At 47.2% G+C, this 24,134-nt stretch overlaps 1 protein-coding gene across 2 annotated transcripts in view; it reads right to left on the bottom strand.

Annotated features, from left to right (window-relative positions):
• WBP2NL (WBP2 N-terminal like) overlaps positions 1-24,134 on the bottom strand; it is a 28,751-nt gene that overhangs the window by 2,034 nt on the left and 2,583 nt on the right. For both annotated transcript variants that reach the window (XR_013218535.1, XM_077277364.1), the window contains exons 2-7: positions 22,459-22,567; positions 13,244-13,379; positions 10,892-10,984; positions 10,226-10,423; positions 2,897-3,025; positions 2,591-2,667 (exon numbers count right to left, since the gene is read on the bottom strand). Coding sequence is in view for 1 of the 2 variants with exons in the window: in XM_077277364.1 (XP_077133479.1) it covers positions 2,591-2,667; positions 2,897-3,025; positions 10,226-10,423; positions 10,892-10,984; positions 13,244-13,379; positions 22,459-22,567 (742 nt within the window). In the remaining variant the exon portion in view is untranslated. The remainder of the gene's footprint in view (positions 1-2,590; positions 2,668-2,896; positions 3,026-10,225; positions 10,424-10,891; positions 10,985-13,243; positions 13,380-22,458; positions 22,568-24,134) is intronic.

The following is a 24,134-nucleotide window of genomic DNA, read 5'->3' as shown; positions in this document are numbered from 1 at the left end:
TGGTCCATAACTGAATCCAAAGGCCCCATACAATGGGCAGGGTTCTGGGTCTTAGGTCTGCAGCGAGAGGGGATTATGTACATCCATTGTACTATATGGCAGATAGAGCAGTTTCCGTGAGAGTGCATTCAGAGTAACTAGCAATAACAAGAAGGGCCCGCGCCCTCGTTTTCTGGGAAAGTTTGGATGTTCCAGATGAAATCTAACTGATATGTCCAGTCAATATGCTATAAATGCATATAGTGGGAAATATGTACGGGCAGCACGGTGGCGCAGTGGATAACACAGCAGCCTTGCAGCGCTGGAGTCCTGGGTTCTATTCCCACCTTGGACAACATCTGCAAAGAGTTTGTATGTTCTCCCCGTGTTTGCGTGGGTTTCCTCCGGGTACTCCGGTTTCCTCCCACATTCTAAAGACATACTGATAGGGAATTTAGATTGTGAGCACCATCGGGGACAGAGATGATAATGTGTGCAAACTGTAAAGCGCTGCGTAATATGTTAGCGCTATATAAAAATAAAGATTATTATTATTATTATTATTATTATTATTATTAGGGTTAAAGAGAGCCTGTAAGCTTCCCCAGGACCCCCACATCACCACCAGGTATTTATTGATCCATGTATACCCAAATATGCCCCTTTTAGTGTCTTATTAAAAGGGATCCGTCACCAGGTTTTTGATCCCCCATCTGGGAGCAACATGATGTAGGGGCAAGACCCCGATTTCAGTGATGTGTCACTTACTGGGCTGCTTTCTGTCATTTTGATAAAACTAATTGTATCAGCTGCATATCTAGCAGTTCTCTGCCGAGCTCTGTATGACCCCCGCTCCCTACCAGTGATGGTTCATGGGCTGAAAGCTGCCTGTGCACATGGAAGGCTGGCACTCAGCGGTGGGGAGTAGGTTATGCAGGAGTCACGAATGTGCTTGACTACGTGGCAGCAGGTTTACTAGTCCTCTAATGATAAAAGTACAGTTTTATTAGTAGAGGTGGTCTCTGTATCTACATTATGCTGCTCTCAGATTAGGTGACAAAACCCTGGTGGCAGATTCCCTTTAATTTTTGTATAAACTCAAAAATCAACTTTATAACTGCTGAGGCAATAAGCCAATTAGTAGGTGACCGGTCAGACTAATCCTCCCACTAATCATGTTATCACACCCTTGTGATCGCGACACATTTTCAAGAGCGGAGTCAATACCGACTCTTTCCTCCCTGACTATGTGCAGTAAGCTGGGTGTATGCACCCCAGGGTCATCAGTGACCGGTACATGTCCAGGGAGGCAGCGGTGACACATAGCACTCCCGTGCGATCGGTGGGCATGTCAAAACGACGCATACAACGTATATCCCTGCGTACCCAATGTTAAAGATAGGTACGCAGGATGCATGCAAGAGTAGGTGGAGCTTAAGGGAAGAAGCCCGGAAGTAGGCGGAGCTTAAGGGAGGAAGAACGCAGTGCTACGCACACTATCCAAACACAAGTGTGAAACAGGCCTAAAACATTAAAACCACCTGCCTGAAACCTAAAATAGTTCTGATCTGTCAATCTGTCAAGGTGTGCAGTACTCCAGAAGACCTATGAAGATGCCTGTGGTATGTGTATAGAAGACCTTAACAGCAGGTCCTTTTTGTCTGGCCATCAGCATTAACTTTAATAGCAAAATGAGCTCCAGTAGCATTTCTATAAGATCCAACAAGATTGGCTAGTCTTCACTCCCCATATGCTTCAATAAGCCTTAGTCCATGACTAGTCATCTTCTGGTCATCACAATCTGGGACATGTTCAAGTCACTCAGATCCTTTCCCATTAATTCATGACCTTCATTCAGTTGCTGCCATATATAACTCCTTGATCGGTGTCACAAGATGATCAATGGCAATCAAAACACCTGTCAGTAGCTTTTTAACATTAACACTTGAGATGGAAGAAACGATTTTCAGGACTCGGGCCATCTGCACGCCTGTAACCTGTGACCTCTGGACGAGAGGCAATATAAATCTCCTTACCTCCAGGTATCTCCAGCTTCTTGATTACCTGGGCTGGTGTGACGTTGTGCGTGTGTCTCGCCGAAATGATAACGTCACAGCAGCCCAGCAATTCAAACCAGAAGCCATGGATACCAAAGATTTGCATGGCATGGATCCAATGGTCACAGATTACTGACCTGATTGATGGACCCGAGTCCTGCAAATCGATTCACCCATTTCTAGTGAATATGGATCAGTGTACAGGTCACAGAGATGAAAACTGAAGGCAGCTTGGAGCCAGGGTCAGCTTGCTGTTCATGCCTGTGCTAAGCTCAGATACTGCACTTAATTAGTTATTAAATGCAGGATATATGGCTATTTCTATTACATTTACGTGAGGAGGAGGGTGAATCAGATCTACATTTGGAAACCGTAATTTATCTAGTCTATTGTAGATTTCAGGAACACAACAAACAAGCTTTAATATGAAGTGTGCTTAAACAAGTAACAGATGCGTTTATCCACTTTACACAGGAACATTTGCCATTCAAAATAACTTGTGTATTCCCATGCAAATATTGTACATGCAATTAAGAAATATGTCAAATACTTACCATGGGCATGTAGACATTGTGAGGATCTGCGGGGTTGTAATATGCACTTGAAGCAGCTTCTGCAGCTTTGCCACCTCCTAAAAAGATTTTAAAAAAGACCGGTCAATCGAACTTCACCAATAAATCAGAGGAAGGCAAACACCTAATGAGGCAGACACTAATGGCTCCACATTAGGGGAAAAATTCCTTCCTGACTCCACATACCGGAACCAGACTAGTTACTTGGATCAACGTCCCACGGCAGAATCTAGTGCTCATAAGCTGTAATACTGCTTTTGCTTTCCTACATATTGGTCCCATTCTTACCTGGCATTCCTGGTTCTGCCCAAGCTGAGGGAACAGTGGGGGCAGGGGCTCCAGAATATGGCGGCCCTGGGTAAGGTGGTGGAGGTGCCATGTACATAGGATTTATTTCAGGTGGAAACATCCCAGGACCTAGATTACAGAGTAAATAGGGATGAATCAAATCCTTTGTAAAATTGTGGTAGTGTAATAAAAGGATAAAGTAAAAACTACATTTTAAACAAAGAAAAACATTTTTTTTCATACTGAAGATTAAAGGCCAAATATAACTGGTATGAATATCACTGCAACCTACTAAAGACACTATTAAAGGGAGTGTCACCCTTGCGACATATACGACCTATTAATATGGGCATAGAAATGTTACACTAGTCCTACCTGTCTGTCTCATATTAATGGTCTTGTTGAGAAATCCTATATTCTTTCCTTATTTTAATGATTTTTTCCAGGATGCGGTGCTGTAAGAAATCGCTGCCTCCCGTCTTCATTATAATACAATCAGTTCTGGCGCCAGAATCCCAGCGCTGCAGTTAGTTATCTTCTTGATACAGGAGAATAACTAACGGCTCGTTTAGACGTCCTGATAACCAGGAACAAGTGTTCCTGTGACAGCTTGTTTCCAAATCTCTTCTCATCTAAATAGGCCGGCCATAATGTAACAAACAAGCAGAAGGCTCATTTGTCGAAAACGATAATTTTTAAGCAATTATTGCTCTCAGAAGCACATTACCGATGTAAACTTGGCAGTGTGCTGCTGATGGAGAGATGATCTCTGCGACTGTGCTAACGACCATCCTGTGCACAGAAGGTTTCTCGGACTGTCTAAGCAAGCCATTATACAACCGCAGACCGACTAGCACTGATTATAGGTAGTATAAAAGCCCCGATCGGCACATGAAAATGTGCCCTAACAAGCAAGTCTGACATCCAGTGACCTACAGCTATAAAGACCATCGCTTACCCAAATCACTAAAGATAAGCATCTCACTAGGATGTTGCGATTTACTGATTTTTTCCAACCCCAAATATATACAGGTCCTTCTCAAAAAATTAGCATATAGTGTTAAATTTCATTATTTACCATAATGTAATGATTACAATTAAACTTTCATATACTATAGATTCATTATCCACCAACTGAAATTTGTCAGGTCTTTTATTGTTTTAATACTGATGATTTTGGCATACAACTCCTGATAACCCAAAAAACCTGTCTCAATAAATTAGCATATCAAGAAAAGGTTCTCTAAACGACCTATTACCCTAATCTTCTGAATCAACTAATTAACTCTAAACACATGCAAAAGATACCTGAGGCTTTTAAAAACTCCCTGCCTGGTTCATTACTCAAAACCCCCATCATGGGTAAGACTAGCGACCTGACAGATGTCAAGAAGGCCATCATTGACACCCTCAAGAGCAAGAGGGTAAGACCCAGAAAGAAATTTCTCAACAAATAGGCTGTTCCCAGAGTGCTGTATCAAGGCACCTCAATGGTAAGTCTGTTGGAAGGAAACAATGTGGCAGAAAACGCTGTACAACGAGAAGAGGTGACCGGACCCTGAGGAAGATTGTGGAGAAGGACCGATTCCAGACCTTGGGGAACCTGAGGAAGCAGTGGACTGAGTCTGGTGTGGAAACATCCAGAGCCACCGTGCACAGGCGTGTGCAGGAAATGGGCTACAGGTGCCGCATTTCCCAGGTAAAGCCACTTTTTTTCTACAGAGAAGCAGCACTGGACTGTTGCTAAGTGGTCCCAAGTACTTTTTTCTGATGAAAGCAAATTTTGCATGTCATTCGGAAATCAAGGTGCCAGAGTCTGGAGGAAGACTGGGGAGAAGGAAATGCCAAAATGCCTGAAGTCCAGTGTCAAGTACCCACAGTCAGTGATGGTGTGGGGTGCCATGTCAGCTGCTGGTGTTGGTCCACTGTGTTTCATCAAGGGCAGGGTCAATGCAGCTAGCTATCAGGAGATTTTGGAGCACTTCATGCTTCCATCGGCTGAAATGCTTTATGGAGATGAAGATTTCATTTTTCAGCACGACCTGGCACCTGCTCACAGTGCCAAAACCACTGGTAAATGGTTTACTGACCATGGTATTACTGTGCTCAATTGGCCTGCCAACTCTCCTGACCTGAACTCCATAGAGAATCTGTGGGATATTGTGAAGAGAAAGTTGAGAGACGCAAGACCCAACACTCTGGATGAGCTTAAGGCCGCTATTGAAGCATCCTGGGCCTCCATAACATCTCAGCAGTGTCACAGGCTGATTGCCTCCATGCCACGCCGCATTGAAGCAGTCATTTCTGCCAAAGGATTCCCGACAAAGTATTGAGTGCATAACTGAACATTATTATTTGATGGTTTTTTTGTTTGTTATTAAAAAACACTTTTATTTGATTGGACGGGTGAAATATGCTAATTTATTGAGACAGGTTTTTTGGGTTATCAGGAGTTGTAGGCCAAAATCATCAGTATTAAAACAATAAAAGACCTGAAAAATTTCAGTTGGTGGATAATGAATCTATAATATATGAAAGTTTAATTGTAATCATTACATTATGGTAAATAATGAAATTTAACACTATATGCTAATTTTTTGAGAAGGACCTGTAGGTGACTCGAAACAGAAAGAATCAAATACAACACATCCAGGCACCTTCATTTTACATCCTTTTCAAAATAGTTATATAGTTAATAGTGAAGGTGTTAAATTTTATCCAGGCCTATGTAAATAAGGCTCCACAAAGCAATCAGCCAGAATCTGAGCCAAAACAAAGTGTAAAGGAACCGTACAGGTGTAGCTAGCTGAGGACCAGATGGAGAGGAGATATTGGAGTCACGGTTAACATTGACCATGGCGTTCGGGTATTGAGTTTACAAGGTACATATGTAAAAGGCAGGGCTGTGGAGTCGGAGTCATGGAATAGGAGTCTGAGCCCATTTTGGTGGAGTCAGAGTCGGTGTCATGGAAATTGAGGAGTCGGAGTTGGAGGTTTGGCTTACAGACTCCACAGCCCTGGTATGAGGGAGTCGGAGTCATGGAGATTGAGGAGTTGGAGGTTTGTATTACCGACTTCACAGCCCCCTGGTAATAGGTTCCCGACTGCTCCTATGGTGGTATACATCATACATTCTTTATTCTGACATGGTATTTTCACAATTTTGCTGTTTTACTCAGATGCTCAGCAGGGCGTCTCTTTACCCTGACAAGTCCTACCTGGGATCCTCCAATCACAGCTCGTGATGGCCAGCTTTCATGCTATACCAATAATCATGGCAGGTCTGCCCATACATCTCGTGACTGCAATAACGCATCAATACAAGAATAATGCTTGGCCACGTATTAAACGAAGTCCAAAATATCCTAGTGGAGATCATTTATAACTATTTTTTTGCCTAAGCTTTTAAGGTGCCACAGACGACTAAATAATGGTGCAGAATTCCACATAAATATTTCTCAAAAGGCATAAGTCCTTTATTAATACAACTAGATGGCAGCCCGATTCTAAAGAATCGGGAGTCTAGAATCCATATATACTTACTTTATTCAAATGTAAGAATAATACAATTAATAAATAATAGTAAGAAAGAACAAAAAATGGCTGCACTCACCAGCTCTTGACAATTCTTGACAGTACGGCACATTTCTGATTGGTCGCTCGCGGCAGGCGGCAACCAATCAGAAAAGTGCCGCGCACCACGAAGGCATATATCTTTGTCCACCCTGAGCGGGTGTAGGACGCTGGTGACGTCACTTATCTCCGGACATTATCTCCGGACAAAGCCACGGAAGTTGGCACAAATTGCCGGAAGTAGTATTCTAGGCAATTATATATTAGATTTTAATGTTATCAGTGTTTACCTTTGAACGTTTATATTGTATTGTCCTGTCACCAGCCATGTGTACGATTATCGGCCGAAAGCCTCTCTGGAACCAATAATCACCCCATGTAAAGGTATCTTTATAAGTTAAAGATTCAGAATACTATGACTTTTATCATATCCTGAACAGTCAAGTTTTTTATGAACCGTTAAGGTTTTCTGGTTGAAGTAAACAAAACTCTGAGTGTTTACAGTTTGAAACCATAAAATGTTGAAAAATTATGTCATTCTTGAGTATATCACTCAATGGTGCTCATAAACGTGTCAAATTTGATCTATAATATACTTTAATATACGTTACTTTAATCTTTAATATACTTAAGAACAGGGCCCCAGACATCACACAGGGGGTCTGAAACACCGCACAGTGGTCCAAAATATCGCTGTGCTCTGCCTGGGACCCCATATGCTGCCTGGGGCCCCTGTGCTCTGCCTGGGGCCCCATATGCTGCCTGGGGCCCCTGTGCTCTGCCTGGGGCCCCATGTTCTGCCTGGGGCCCCTGTGCTCTGCCTGGGGCCCCATATGCTGCCTGGGGCCCCTGTGCTCTGCCTGGGGCCCCTGTGCTCTGCCTGGGGCCACTGTGCTCTGCCTGGGGCCCCATATGCTGCCTGGGGCCCCATGTTCTGCCTGGGGCCCCTGTGCTCTGCCTGGGGCCCCATAGGCTGCCTGGGGCCCCTGTGCTCTGCCTGGGACCACTGTGCTCTGCCTGGGGCCCCATATGCTGCCTGGGGCCACTGCGCTCTGCCTGGGGCCCCATATGCTCTGCCTGGGGCCCCTGTGCTCTGCCTGGGGCCCCTGTGCTCTGCCTGGGGCCCCTGTGCTCTGCCTGGGGCCCCTGTGCTCTGCCTGGGGCCCCTGTGCTCTGCCTGGGGCCCCTGTGCTCTGCCTGGGGCCCCTGTGCTCTGCCTGGGGCCCCTGTGCTCTGCCTGGGGCCCCTGTGTTCTGCCTGGGGCCCCATAAGCTGCCTGGGGCCCCATAAGCTGCCTGGGGCCCCTGTGCTCTGCCTGGGGCCCCATATGCTGCCTGGGGCCCCTGTGCTCTGCCTGGGGCCACTGTGCTCTGCCTGGGGCCCCATATGCTGCCTGGGGCCACTGTGCTCTGCCTGGGGCCCCATATGCTGCCTGGGGCCCCTGTGCTCTGCCTGGGGCCCCATATGCTGCCTGGGGCCCCTGTGCTCTGCCCGGTGCCCCATATGCTGCCTGGGGCCCCTGTGCTCTGCCTGGGGCCACTGTGCTCTGCCTGGGGCCCCATATGCTGCCTGGGGCCCCTGTGCTCTGCCTGGGGCCCCATATGCTGCCTGGGGCCCCTGTGCTCTGCCTGGGGCCCCTGTGCTCTGCCTGGGGCCCCATATGCTGCCTGGGGCCACTGTGCTCTGCCTGGGGCCCCATATGCTGCCTGGGGCCCCTGTGCTCTGCCTGGGGCCCCATATGCTGCCTGGGGCCCCTGTGCTCTGCCTGGGGCCCCATATGCTGCCTGGGGCCCCTGTGCTCTGCCTGGGGCCACTGTGCTCTGCCTGGGGCCCCATATGCTGCCTGGGGCCCCTGTGCTCTGCCTGGGTGTAGGACACTGGTGACGTCACTTATCTCCGGACATTAGCTCCGGACATTAGCTCCGGACAAAGCCACGGAAGTTGGCACAAATTGCAGGAAGTAGTATTCTAGGCAATTATATATTAGATGGGCATTTCCTGAAGGAAATACATGGTGCTTGAACAGCGCTACCAGCTTTACAGCAGCACTTTTCACACACGGGACTGGGGGGCGCGCTTACTTTTGCACCCGGGGCCGGGGGCGCGCTTAGGCTACGTTCACATTTGCGGTCCTCGCCGCAGCGTCGGGCGCCGCAGCGGCGCCGCATGCGTCATGCGCCCCTATATTTAACATGGGGGCGCATGGACATGCGTTGTGCTGCGTTGTGCGCCGTATGGCCGCAAGCGTTGGACGCAAGAAACGCATCAAGTTGCATTTTTTTTGCGTCCAACTTTCGGCCAAAAAGGACGCATGCGGCGCAAAACGCAGCGTTTTGCCGCGTTTTTGTTTGCGTTGTGCGCTGCGGCGCCGATGCTGCGGCGCACAACGCAAATGTGAACGTAGCCTTACTTTTGCACCCGGGGGCGCGCTTACTTTTGCACCCGGGGGCGCGCTTACTTTTGCACCCGGGGCCGCACTTACTTTTGGGGCCGCACTTACTTTTGGGGCCGCACTTACTTTTGGGGCCGCACTTACTTTTGGGGCCGCACTTACTTTTGGGGCCGCACTTACTTTTGGGGCCGCACTTACTTTTGGGGCCGCACTTACTTTTGGGGCCGCACTTACTTTTGGGGCCGCACTTACTTTTGGGGCCGCACTTACTTTTGGGGCCGCACTTACTTTTGGGGCCGCACTTACTTTTGGGGCCGCACTTACTTTTGGGGCCGCACTTACTTTTGGTGGGCGGGGCTCCTCGGCCTCCGATTTGGTTGGTGGGGCCCCTCGGCCTCCGATTTGGTGGGCGGGGCCCCTTATCCTCCGATTTGGTGGGCGGAGACTCTCGGCCTCCGATTTGGTGGGCGGGGCCGCTCGGCCTCCGATTTGGTGGGCGGGGCTCCTCGGCCTCTGATTTGGTGGGCGGGGCCCCTCGGCCTCCGATTTGGTGGGCGGGGCCCCTCGGCCTCCGATTTGGTGTGTGCTCTGCCTGGGGCCACTGTTCTCTGCCTGGGGCCCCATATGCTGCCTGGGGCCCCTGTGCTCTGCCTGGGGCCCCATGTTCTGCCTGGGGCCCCTGTGCTCTGCCTGGGGCCACTGTGCTCTGCCTGGGTGTAGGACACTGGTGACGTCACTTAGCTCCGGACATTAGCTCCGGACATTAGCTCCGGACATTAGCTCCGGACAAAGCCACGGAAGTTGGCACAAATTGCAGGAAGTAGTATTCTAGGCAATTATATATTAGATATTACGAGAAACTATAGCACGTCCTTATCAAGAATAGTCACTTGCTTAAAACTATCAGTATGTCCCAGAAAATAAACAGCATCTAAAATAATTTTGACAGTTGACCGAACACCTCGGCTCCTTCATTATGAAGGTCAGTGATGGAAACGGTAACTGGACCCCCAAAAATCAAAGCTGTCTCTATGACGTGTCAATGGCTTACATATTAAGGAAGCACAGAAATTCTGACTATCCGGCTCACAAAGGGCTACGCATGAGCAGGAAGTCGCATTTACAATGAAAGTCTATGGAGCTCTACAGGCTTTCATTGCAAAACAGACATCAGGGTGACGCAGAACACAGCCAGTCTACATGGTGGTGATGTCACTGAGAAGAACGGCGCTGGACACCGGAGACAGAACGGTGGATGACCATAATAATAGTACACCCACACTTCATTACATGCGAATACACACATTTAACGAATAAAAAAGGTTACTGGAAGAGCTTCATTAACTTCTCTATCATTTTAATACCTGTTGGTGCGGCGTATGGATAACCCATGGGCTGAGGTGCTGGACCATATCCATTCATAGCTGGCACATAGGGGTAGGGTCCCGCAGGAGGGGCTGGAGCATATCCTCCAGGAGCAGGGGGGTATCCTCCAGGACCATAAACTCCAGGAACAGGAGTGTACCCATAGCCAGGATTAGGAACATGTGGTGGTCTAGAAGCTAAACAAAAGAGTTAACCAATATTAATGAAGACTAAAACATTCAGTTTGCAGATCTTGATAAATCAGCGCCATAGTGACTCAATCCACAGTAAAAAATAATCTGGGTTATTAAATGTGAGGCAGAATTAACTATGTGTCTGCAGTATCCAGTGAGCTTAAGTGCTAAAAAAGCTCCCATCACATGCGCCAAACTTACCCATTCACCCAATGGAAGGCAAAATGATCGTCTTTTAGACCACCTTACAGGGGTATACCCTTTTATTTTCCCAGTTATGCTATTTGATACATAATCCTTCTGCAAACATAGGAAAAACCAATGCCAGTGCCGGTCAGAAAATCCTCCTAATGTATACGTGTATACCACAGAGCCTCAATTTGTTCTATAACATCAAGAATTAAACTGCTGTCTGATCAAAACAAAGATTAAAACAAGAAAAAAAACAAAACAAAAAAAAACAAAACATACCATTGGTTGCCAACTTAAACATTTGCTGCCCAAATTCAATAGCTCCACCACTGTTAAAGGTAAACTTAAATGACGCCTGTCCTTCCCAACCACCTGGAAATGAAGGAAACATTTAGAGCAATTACAGTGTGGCATTAGTATAATTAACTTGTCACAGACAGAGATGGGGGCATTGTTTGGGGGGCATACATGTATAGCACTTGGATGGATGAGGTTTAGTAAGGTCATTCATCAATTTAAGTAATGTATGAACTCTCCAGTATGCCATGGCAGTGCTGTCTCATGACAGCACCACTGGATGCAGACATATTAGTAGTGAAATTTCAGGTTGTGAAGTAACAAAACACAAAAAATCCATGAAGACCCCCCCAGCCGCCCCAGAGCACGAGAATCTCATTAACTCAAAACTGAAAATAAAAACTAAACAACAACCACAAGACGGATTTCATCACCAGGTATCATTGTAATCCGTATAATGGCGCCGATCTGACACGGTCTGTAGGTTACTGTGCACAATCCTGCTGACAGGTTCCCTTTAAATACCACTGTCAATCTCAACAGCAATATTTAAAATGAACCTGTCCGCAGGATTGTGCTGAGTAACCTACAGACACTGTCAGATTGACACCGTTATACTGATTACAATGATACTTTGGTTCATGAGATTCGTCTTGTGGTTGTTGTGTAATCTTTATTTTCAGTTTTGTGTTAATGATATGCCCGTGCTCCGGGGGCGGCATGTGGGGGTCTTCATGTGGTGCTCTGATTAGATATTCATCTGTATGGCTTCTGACAGGTCACTGATCCCTAGTTTACAAACTGAATTATTTTATTTAGTGATATACATTTATTCTGGAAAAAAAAAAGCTGGCGCCATTATGAGAAATATTTTTTTTTTCAGAATAAATGTATATCATTAAATAAAATAACTGAATGCATATTATAGATGCAATCATGCTACAGCGCAGGCACTTGCCGGCTCAATGATTTTTTTGGTTTATTATTTTCCAATACATATTATATTCAGTATGTAATATAGGGGGCAGGTCAGTGAGGGATCAGGGACCTGTCGTAAGCCATACAGATGAATAACTAATCAGTTCCTAATAGGACTCATGTGGTAAAAAAAAATAAAACAGTTATAGCTCTCGGAATATGATTGTGCAAATACAAATTCGTTTTTGTAAAATATTGTTTTTATTCTGTAAAAAGAGCAAAGCATACAAAACACAATATAAATCTGGTATCACTGTAATCGCACCGACCCGAAGAATAGATCCGCCTTATCGCTTACAACACACGGTAAACCGCACAAAAATAAAAATAAGAACTATTCTTGTACTGCTGTCTATTTGTTCATTCTACCTCTAAACTGGAATAAGGCTTGGCTCACATTTATCTTGTGCTCTGCACTGAGCGCTTATGTCGGGGTTTCCTGTATATTTAGAGCACAAGTGTGGGCGATCACAGATCTGTGCATGCCTAAAATGATCTATATCACCGATAGGTTAGGTTCACATCGCTTTAGGACAATCCGTTTAACGGATCCGTTTCAAAGCGGCACTAACGCTTTGTAATGGATCCATTAACGTGCCCATAGACTTCAATTAGCATAACGCATCCTAATGCATGTCAAAATCGTCATGCATTAGCGATGGTCCATTACGTTGCGACACCATTGAACGCGGACTACCGCGTTTTCGGGTCCGTTATGGCTAACGCACACTGAACGGAAGCGTTCGCTGTGCATTGAACTCTGTTGCTAACGCATGCCGATGCATTGCAACCATGCGTTAGCGCAATCGCAAAATTAAAGAATTTGGGACACATCGGTAGATCATCTGTTTAACGGAATGCCCTGACACAATGTGAACCTAGCCATACAGATGCTAAACGGGTTACAAAGTGTGTAAATCTGCCTCAAGGATTGAGGTCTATGTAATGCATTTATATGCCATGGTTGCAGTGAGGAAGGGTGCCCTGAGCATTATTTCCTTACCGCTCCTTGGACTTTGGTAAGTAAGCGCCTGGACAAAGAAAGGTGCAGGATTTTTTGATTGAGCACACATGTGGTGGTTTGCAGCTGTACCAAGTGCCAAAATGTAATGGTTTTGTGAATGAAAATCTCTGCATAAAATTAGACATTAAAAGACTATGGGGCAATTTAATATTCTTGTGCAATATGCAGAGAATGAAAACTTAGACAAATGTTCCTAAAGATGCAGCAGATTTATCACCCAGCACATGAATGCTGTCCAGTCTAACTTCATACCGCTTCTTGGTTCATTTACTTTGTGCCTCAGTTTTGAAACTATTGAAAATACAATTCGCCTTATTCAGTATTGAACTTACCATTTGCTTCAGAACTGACATTTCCTTTGATGTAGTTTGCAGAGAACACTGGTTGTTCTATGGAGCATCCCTTCACAAGGTAGAACGGCATCATAAAGGACATCATCGCATCCTTCCCCTTACTAAGAAAAATCACCTGGAAGAGCATGAAATCAACACCACGGTCACCTTTCGCTGTCACCACTGCCTACTGTGGGTACATTTAAGGAGGACCTGTCACATGCAGTCCTGTCTGTGGGCAGCACAATGGTACAGAGCTGGAGGAGCAGAACAGATTGATTTATAGATTGGTGGAAAGATTCAGTATAACTTCTTTCTCATTCATCTAAATCCCTCTGTGGCTAGGAGTCCAGTAGGGGGTCCTACTTAGTGACTGACAGTACTACTCACTACTTGCTTGCCTTTGACAAGCGATAAGCGAGTGTTCCATATCTGCATTCTGTGTTACAGTTTAAGGCCATGTGCACACGTTAAGTATTTTTCGCGTTTTTTTCGCGTTTTTTCGCTATAAAAACGTGATAAAAACGCGAAAAAAACGCTTACATATGCCTATTATTTTAAGTGTATTCCGCATTTTTTGTGCAAATGTAGCCTTTTTTTCCGCGAAAAAATCACATCGCGGAAAAAAAAGCAACATGTTCATTAAAATGCGGAATTGCAGGGGATTCCGCACACCTAGGGGTCCATTGATCTGCTTACTTCCCGCACGGGGCTGTGCCCACGATGCGGGAAGTAAGCAGATTATGTGCGGTTGGTACCCAGAGTGGAGGAGAGGAGACTCTCCTCCACGCACTGGGCACCATATAAGTGGTCAAAAAATAAGAATTAAAATAAAAAATAGTCCTATACTCACCCTCGATGTCTTCCCGCCTCCACTGCACGCTGTCGCTTCGGTTCCTGTAGCTGATGTGCGGTGAAGGACCCTGCCGATGACGTCACTGTCCTGTGATTGGTCGTGAGCGGTCATGTGACCGCTCACGTGACCGTGACGTCACGGAAGGTCCTGTGCGCACACACCAGCTATAGGAAGAGGAACGGACGCCGGTGAGGAGATGTCTGGGTGAGTATAAGCATTTTTTTAATTTTTTTTTATTATTTTTAAACATTCTATCTTTTACTATAGATGCTGCATAAGCTGCATCTATAGTAAAAAGTTGGTCACACTTGTCAAACGCTATGTTTGATAAGTGTGACCAACCTGTCAGTCAGTTTTCCAAGCGATGCTACAGATCGCTTGGAAAACTTTAGCATTCTGCAAGCTAATTACGCTTGCAGAATGCTAAAAAAACGCAAAAAAAAAAAATGCGGATTTCTTGCAGAAAATTTCCGGTTTTCTTCAGGAAATTTCTGCAAGAAATCCGCAACGTGTGCACATACCCTTACACTATAAAATCTGATGTGGGTACACAAGGTTTTGATCCAAGGTGAAGGAAAAGCAGTGGCCGGAGGCTATGGTCAGGATTACATAGTTATGAAGCGAATCACCAATATGTTGTATCAAAAAATTTCCTTAGCAGATAACAGCACAGAGGTTCCAATGTCTAGTTGTTTTAATATAGTACTCTATACCCAAACATGGCAAGCAAACAGTCTAGACCAACATGCTGCTATGCAATTCCTACTGTGGAGTGACATAGGTTTTTTTGGTGTGCGGTATATATATAAATTGGATTAGGGAAAATATAAGGTTAATTACCCATTGAATGAGGGATCCTACCAAGACTGCAGCCACATACCCCGATGCGCGTTTCGCGTGGATGTCGCTTCTTCAGGAGCAGTTTGTTTTTTTTTTATACAACATACTGGTGATTTGCTTCATAACTATGTAATCTTGACCATAGCCTCCGGCCACTGCTTTCCCTTCACCTTGGATCAAATCCTTGTGTACATGTGTATCCTTGACAAATTATTTTTTTGTATTAATAAAACCTTTATATTGTTATGTAAAATGACTCGGATCCTCCTTTCTAAGTAAATTGAATTTGATTTATATAAATCCCCTTTCTCTCATTGTGTAAAAGTCCAGTAGGTGGTCCTAGCAATCATTGACCACCATTTCCATGTTCTTTTCCACAGATTCAAGGAAGACTGCCAATTGCTATGCATGACCACCCACTGGACACCTGAGGACTAAAAGATCAGGGATTTAAATGAAGAAAATATATAAGTTATACCATGTTCAGCATGACAAATCCCCTATAACAAAAATAAGCATTATACAGGACAGCAGTGTTCGAGATTTTAAGAAGTCTTGTGTACATGCTGAGTAAATTGTCAAGAGCTGCATGATGCATTAGAAAAGGTGAAAGTGTACCTCCTCAGTAATTTTTCACAGGATAGATCAATCTCATAATAACTTAAGGGGAAAACCTGCAGTGCAATTCAACATCCCTCCACATCCGCGCTGGATCCACATGTGGTATATGCTGGCCGTAGTATACAGCAGGCATCTGTAGGTATCAGCTGTGACCAGAGCGAGCACTCATCACTACTTTTTAGAGGAAAGCTCTGCCTCCTGGCTTCATTATCATACTGTGACGTGCAGTAATCCTGCTCCCTGCACTCGCGCTATTACTCGAAACTTATCCGCCCTGCTATGGGCAGGGTCTTCATCCTTCTTCTGCGCAGGCTCCGGCGAGTCACCGCTACTGAGCAGAAGAAGGATGAAGACACTGCCCATAGCAGGGCAGATAAGGTTTGGTATGGGTGGTATGATCATGAAGCCAGGAGACATTTCTTTCAGGAACCGTGAGCCCCAGAGCATGGAAGAAATCATTAACTTAAAAGAATAAAATGCAATTTCTCAACAACTAGACCGCAGCTATGAGGCACACAGGTAAGACTATTTCAACCATTCTATTACCTGTATGCCCATAGTAATAGCATCCCCAGGGGTGACAGATTCCCTCCCTTTGATGAGATCCCTGGCTGATGGCCCGATTCTAACGCATAGGGTATTCTAGAATGCACATCCCACGCAGTATATAACATAGCCCACGCAGTATATAACATAGCCCACGCAGTATATAACATAGCCCACACAGTATATAGCAATGTGGGCACCATATCCCTGTTAAAAAAATAATTAAAATAAAAAATAGTTATATACTCACCTTCCGTCGGCCCCCGGATCGAGCCGAGGCCTTTACCAATGCTCCACGCGCTCCGGTCCTAAGAATGCATTGTGCTAATGAGTTGAGATCATGTAGTGGTCTCGCGAGACCGCCATGTCATCATCTCGTGAGACCGCTACAATGCATTCTTGGGACCGGAGCGCGAGGAGCGGGTAAGGCTGCGGCAGACTTCGGAGGGTGAGAATATGTTTTTGTTTTTTTTAAATTATTTTTAACATTTATGTTTTTACTAGGAACGGAAGCTGGCGGCAGCATCGCCCGCATCGGTGGACGTCGGAAGGTGAGAATAGCTCTTTTTTTTTTTTCATTATTCTTAACATTATATCTTTTTACTATTGCTGCTGCATAGGCAGAATCAATAGTAAAAAGTTGGTCACACAGGGTTAATAACGGAGTGCGTTACACCGCGGCATAACAATGCCATTAACCCTGTGTGAGCGCTGACTGGAGGGGAGCATGGAGCGGGCAGTGACTGGACGGAAGTAGGGAGGGGCGAATTCGCGGCCGGACTGCACCTGTCGCTGATTGGTCGTGGCCGGCAGGCCGCGACCAATCAGCGACGCGGGATTTGCGTTACAGACAGACAGACAGACAGAAGTACCCCTTAGACCAGTGATGGGCAACCTTTTGAGCTTGGTGTGTCAAAATTCGCCAAAAAAACGAACATAACTTGGGTGGTGTGTCACCTTGATAAAAAATCCATAATTTTGCGACATGTATAGTTTAAATAACAAATATGTATAATTATAATTAACTTACTTGCTTAGTGACTTCTTTGTTCATCTGTCAGTTGGTTTCTTTTGTTGGTCTTGCTATTATTTAACTTGTGTGGGGTGCCGTGAACTAAGATGATGGGTCTCCTCTGTACACTAATGCTGGGGTGCAGGGCAGATGATGGGTCCCTCCTGACTGATGCTGGGGTGCAGGGCAGATGTTGGGTCCCACCTGTACACTGATGCTGGGGTGCAGGGCAGATGTTGGGTCCCACCTGTACACTGATGCTGGGGTGCAGGGCAGATGTTGGGTCCCACCTGTACACTGATGCTGGGGTGCAGGGCAGATGTTGGGTCCCACCTGTACACTGATGCTGGCGTGCAGGGCAGATGATGGGTCCCTCCTGTACACGGATGCTGGGGTGCAGGGCAGATGTTGGGTCCCTCCTGTACACTGATGCTGGGGTGCAGGGCAGATGTTGGGTCCCACCTGTACACTGATGCTGGGGTGCAGGGCAGATGTTGGGTCCCACCTGTACACTGATGCTGGGGTGCAGGGCAGATGTTGGGTCCCACCTGTACACTGATGCTGGGGTGCAGGGCAGATGTTGGGTCCCACCTGTACACTGATGCTGGGGTGCAGGGCAGATGATGGGTCCCTCCTGTACACTGATGCTGGGGTGCAGGGCAGATGATGGGTCCCTCCTGTACACTGATGCTGGGGTGCAGGGCAGATGTTGGGTCCCACCTGTACACTGATGCTGGGGTGCAGTGCAGATGATGGGTCCCTCCTGTACACTGATGCTGGGGTGCAGGGCAGATGATGGGTCCCTCCTGTACACTGATGCTGGGGTGCAGGGCAGATGCTAATCACTAGCTTATAATTAGAAGTGTCCTGTGACTGTCCAGGACATTAGTGAAAGTCCTTTGCTTTTCTCCCTCCGGCCCTTGGTGTACTCTACAATACCCCCAGTCATTCTAGTGGCGGCACCAGGGGCAGTGTGCGACAATGGCAGGCGCCCTCCATACATAGCGTGTGATGAGCTCCTCTGAGGATTTTTGTTCACTTCCTTTCCTCTGAACTGGCCTGGGATCGCTTCCTCGGAGCACACGTAGCTCCGTCAATAATGGCTCAAGTGTGTGTGTGTGTGTGTTTCCCCCCCGGGAGGGGGTTGGGAGCGTGAGCCGTGGCCAGAGTCCGCCTGCTTCCTCCTGCCGCTGGGAGGCCATGCATTGCTGGCTGCGGTGACGGAGAGTGAAGCGCGATGAGCAGCTCTCCGCGGCTCCGCTCCGTGCTCTCCGCCGGCCGTGCTCTGCAGCAGGCTGCCCCCTCCGCTGTGCAGCCAGCCTGCCTGTGCCGCCGCCGACCTCCTGCTCACTGGCGCTGACTTTCTGCTTCTAGGGTGGATCCATGCCGTGTACACTCCAGCAGACTCCCTGGTGTTCGGGGGGGAACATACTATGCCTGGGACTTCCGGTAGGCCCGAACTTCCGGCCGGCCCAGCAGGGAGCAGCGCAACGCCGCCCAAACAACAGAGCTCCGGCGCAGAGCGTCTAGGCCTGGGACTTCCGGGAGCTGCGCCGGGTCTACCGGAAGTCCCAGGCCTAGACGCTCTGCGCCGGAGCTCTGTTGTTTCGGCCTACAGGCCTCCTGCATGGCATCCGATCCGATAAAAAAATCGGAACGGCTCGCCATGCAATTTAAGGATGCAATTTCTATGGGGCCGCGGCCGGCGGCCACTGAAAATGACTACGCGTGTCAGCACTGACACGCGTGTCATAGGTTCGCCATCACTGCCTTAGACAATTATATAGATAGATGGGAAGCACTAACCCTGTGAGAACTCTACACCTCATGACTGTGGCTGCACTGCCCTGTAATTAGCCAACCTGTGCTTTTGAATTTTAAACAAAACAATTCAGATGCAGTTGAAGTTCAGACTTTCAACTTTCATTTGAGGGTATCCACATTAAAATTGGATGAAGGGTTTAGGAGTTTCAGCTCCTTAACATGTGCCACTGTTTTTAAAGGGGCAAAAGTAATTGGACAATTGACTCCAAGGCTATTTCATGGACAGGTGTGGGCAATCCCTTCGTTATGTCATTCTCAATTAAGCAGATAAAAGGCCCGGAGTTGATTTGAGGTGTGGTGCTTGCATTTGGAAGGTTTTGCTGTGAAGTAAACATGTGGTCAAAGGAGCTCTCCATGCAGGTGAAACAAGCCATCCTTAAAGGGAACCTGTCACCCCCCCAGGTGGTTTTAACTAAAAGCCACCTTGTGCAGCAGTAATGCTGCATTCTGACAAGGTGGCTCTTTTAGTTCTGTGTGCTGTAACTGCCGAAATAATCAGTTTTATAATTTGTCCAGAATACCTTGTCTTCCGTCAAGGAGGCAGGCCTTTCCCCCCTGCTTTAGACGCCACACACAGCTGTCACTCACATCTTCTTGGCGCCGCCTCCTCACCACCGCTGTTTTGAAATGATGCGGCGCCTGCGCTCTTTTCTCCTGCCTTGGGCAGGCGCAGTGAGCGCTGCCCGTCTATCCTCTATGCGTACGTACGCCCTGCCTGTGAATCCCAGCCCCACAGTGTCTTATGATTTATTCATACTACGGGACTGGGATTCTTGGGCATGCGCATTGCGTGTCTAAAGGTACCGTCACACTCAGCAACTTTGCAACGAGAACAACAACAATCCGTGACGTTGCAGCATCCTGGATAGCGATCTTGTTGTGTTTGACAAGCAGCAGCGATCTGGATCCCGCAGTGCCATCGCTGGTCGGAGCTAGAAGTCCAGAACTTTATTTCGTCGCTAGGTCGGCGTGTATCGTCATGTTTTACATCAAAAGCAACGACGCCAGCAATGCCAGACATGGAGCTATCAACCAGCGAGAACGATAAGCGAGTCGCCGTTACGTCACTGGATCGCTCCTGCATCGTTCTGGAGTTGCTGTGTTTGACGTCTCTACAGCGACCTAAACAGCGACGCTCCAGCGATCCAGTTTAGGTCGGCTCGTTGTCTAGATCGCCGCAGCGTCGCTGAGTGTGACGGCACCTTAAGCCTCTCACCCTCTCCCACCGCCTGCTACAGCGTGTGCATCCTCAGGTGATCCCTCCTCCGTGCAATCGCCTGGAACCTTGCCAAATCCTCACAGCTGGTGTGTGTGTGTGTGTGTGTGTGTGTGTGTGTGTGTGTGTAGCAGGCGGTGGGAGAGGGTGAGAGGCTTAGACACACAATGCGCATGCCCAGGAATCCCAGCCTCGTAGTATGAATAAATCATAAGACACTGGGGGGCTGGGATTCACAGGCAGGGCGTACGTACGCATAGAAAACAGACGGCCAGCGCTCACTGCGCCTGCCCAAGGCTTCAGAAAAATGGCCACCGCGATCTCCATCTGCGCACGCGCGGCATCCCGCAGCCATTTTCCTGAAGCCCCGGGTCAGCAGAGCGCTCCATCTGCGCACGCGCGGCCTCAGGAAGATGGCCGACCCCACCGATAACAAGGGGAATAGCGCTGATCGCGCTCTTTTTCTTCACCTGCGCTGTGGATTCGGCAGTTGGACATGCGCAAACCACTACGCCACCAACGGAAAAATAAGCAAGATCTGGGGGAAGAAACAGCGATGTCACCACGCCCATTTGACCTGACCACCTGGATTGACAGGCGAAAACGGCGACTTTGGTAAGGTATTTCGGCAGCATAGGTGGGGAATCAGGGTACACAAAATACACTATTGTAACGCACAGCTCAGGCCCTATTTAACGGTATTTTTATCTCATACTGAAAAAACGGGGTGACAGGTTCCCTTTAAAGACTAAACTTCAGACAGAAAGGCCCACAAACAAACAGCAAATGAAAATCACAGTAGTGAAGGCCTGGCAGAGCATCAAAAAGGAGGAAACACAGCGTCTGGTGATGTTCATGAGTTCAAGACTTCAGGCAGTAATTGTCAACAAATTACTATGCCTATGCAGCATCAAAAGTAAAAAGATAATGTTAAAAATAATAATTAAAAAAAAAAAATTGTGCTATTCTCACCTTCCGACGTCCACCGATGCGCGCGATGCTGCCGCCAGCTTCCGTTCCTAGAGACGCATTGCGAAATTACCCAGATGACTTGGCGGTCTCGCAAGACCGCTAAGTCATCTGGGTAATTTCGCAATGCATAACTGGGAACGGAAGCTGGCGGCAGCATCGAGCGCATCGGCACAGCTTCGCTGGACGCCGGAGGGTGAGTATATAACTATTTTTTTATTTTAATTATTATTATTACTTTTTATTTATTTATTTTTTTTAACAGGGATATGGTGCCAACGCTGCTATATACTCCGTGGCTGTCTGTGTTACATACTCTGTGGCTGTGTGTTACGTGGGCTGTGCTATATACTATGTGGCTGCTATATACATACATACATATTCTAGAATACACGATGCGTTAGAATCGGGCCACCATCTAGTTAGTAAATATTCAGGCTGTGTGGCGGGTTCAGTACTCCTGAATATTTACTCTAAAGGCTGACCCTGTGTTGTCATGGAGTGCTAATCTAGAAAACTATGGAGCCTCCCATCCCAGGTCAGGAAGGTAAACTCAACAGGTTCTCACCCTCCCAGGGTCCAGTGCCCGCTCAATGCCACTGTCCTGGCAGCAGCAGTGCCATCACGTTACCGCTCTTTTTAATCACTGCAATAGGCGGCTAGGCCGCAGTTGACATCAAACGCTGCTGCACTTAGTGATTGGCTTATTGGTAACACACATTGCTTACATGACGTCACTGCTGCTGCCAAAACACTGAGACCGGAAGAGCGGCGGGTAGCCGTAGCTGGATCTATGAAGCGAAGGGGAGGGGGGGGGGGGGGGGGATGTACCTGCTCAGTTTGTTATTTTACAAAGTCTGTTTCCCAAGGTCCTGAAAGACGAAAACCCCTTTAAGGCCATCATACACATTAGATAAAATTGTCTAAACCAGCTAATTTTAGTGAGATCCACCAACCATCTAATGTAAGGGGGTCTCATGACTGTGGGGGGACATAATCTATTAGAAATCAAGAGGATCAGGGTATACATGGAATTGACCGATCATTTTGTTCAGCTGAGCTATGTACTGCTATGTACGGGGGAGTTGGAAGAGATTGCTGCTGGGTGAAAAGGGTTGTTCGGCCTCCAGTTCTCTAATGCTCGGCCATTTGCCTTGCTTCCAGTACATAAACCTCGAGCACTTGATACCAGATGTGTCATCCATGGTCAGGAGCTGTCCTACATTATTCTCTTCCCCAGGTGTTAATGCTACACTGGAGCAGCATACTGTGTATAAATATATTTTTCCCATCTAATTAAAGGAAACATTTGACACTTCAGCTTCACCTACCCTGTATGGGGTGAGGTACAGCAAGCCCTTTTTCGTGCCCTTGAAGGCTTCGGTCTTGAGGGCCATGTCACTGAAGGAAAGCTCCACATCTTTACACATTTTCAGGACGCTAGAAACAAAAGAGTGAGTAACATTAGTAAGAGGCAGCGGAGCGTTTTCTGCTAATCTCTCCTATCAGCCATTCCCTAATCGCCCTGGTTGTTTGCCCTCCCTCCGCTCACGTGGAGTCATGTGACAGCGATCTGCTGATTTCTCACTTCAGCACTAGAGACGTATGACCGGGTGTCACTGCTGTCGGCCATTGTACGGCACCCGAGCTGGTGTCCACAGATTAGGCAGCAGATCACACTGGATCTGATGTGTCCGACACATTTCTGAGTTTTGGTAGAACACAAACTATCAAACATTTTGGATTTATCACTAATCTAAGTCCCATGCCCCACGTAATATACTCACCAGCTGCCATCTTCACCTCTGCTCCCGCTGGTCTTCTGCAGGTTGTGACCTGTCGGATGGCTCCGGTGTTTGCTGTAAGAGCCAGAGGTCACTACTCAAGGTAAGTCTATGAGAGCCAGGACAAGGGTCTCATAGTCTTACACCGAGAGGTGGTGACCGTTATCTCTGATTTCCGGTCAGTCAGAGGTTGCAGTCACAAAATAGTGTCGTGGGACCAGAGCAGCGCCAGGAAGAGCGGACGACGGTGGCTGGCGAGTATAAGACTAGGAGTAGGGAACTTACATTACCAGCACCACTCAGGATTGGAAAAAACACAAAATATGCTGGAGTGGTGCTGTAAATGATTCCTGCCAGGTGCACTCAAACCGGAGAGCAGGGGGAAGATGTTCCTCGCTTTGGTAGCACAGATGAAACTTTCTTTTTAGAGAGGCTGCTGAAGTTCTGCCATCACAGAAGTGCACAGACCTGTAGTAATGCATGGCCTTGTTGCCTTCATCCCATACAATAAGCTGAAACTGCTTTTGATACACAGTTGTACAATTGTTCCAGGAACTGTCACCATCAGCATTCTCACAGTACTATAACTACCGAAACTTCCCTAATACACACTGAGCCTCTCACGGCCTCCAGATGAAAGCCCGGACCACCTCCTGTAAAGCATCTCAGGGTCTCTGCTGTCAGAGATAGATTACACAATGGAGAGCAAGGGAGATAGCTGGTGGCTGCACTTTTTTCAGGGGAGAGACAATTTAATAAAACGATTTGCAGATTGTACATTTTTAAATGAGATCACGTTTTCTGAAAGTACAATAAGTCACATCACGGCCACTGAATTATGACACGCAGCGCTGAACATAAATCACAAATACTGTAGAGAACCTGTCAGCAGCATTTAACCCTATAAAGACATGGCTATAATGGCGCTGTGATTAATATGATACTGATGTGAAGGGATCTGCTCAGTGGCTGCTGAATACTCACCTTGTGAAGTTTTCAGAAAATGACTGTGCTTTGGGCAAGACATGGGGGTAGGGTCTTCTTCTGGTTCTCTATCCCCCCCACCAGCCTCCTCTGCTTCTTGTACAGGTCACCGATTCAGTGATATGCCTACTTTCTAAAATCCTGGGCCGCCATCATTTGTGGACCGCACCTGCGCAGTGCGAGTCTGCATCCTATGTGCATGACTTCAACACCTCTGGCGCCATTTTATTGAAGCCCTG

This window comes from Ranitomeya variabilis, chromosome 8, assembly GCF_051348905.1.
Source record: "Ranitomeya variabilis isolate aRanVar5 chromosome 8, aRanVar5.hap1, whole genome shotgun sequence".
Taxonomy (NCBI): domain Eukaryota; kingdom Metazoa; phylum Chordata; class Amphibia; order Anura; family Dendrobatidae; genus Ranitomeya; species Ranitomeya variabilis.
Note: the sequence above shows the minus strand (reverse complement) of the source record. Positions and strands in the feature narration are given on the sequence as shown.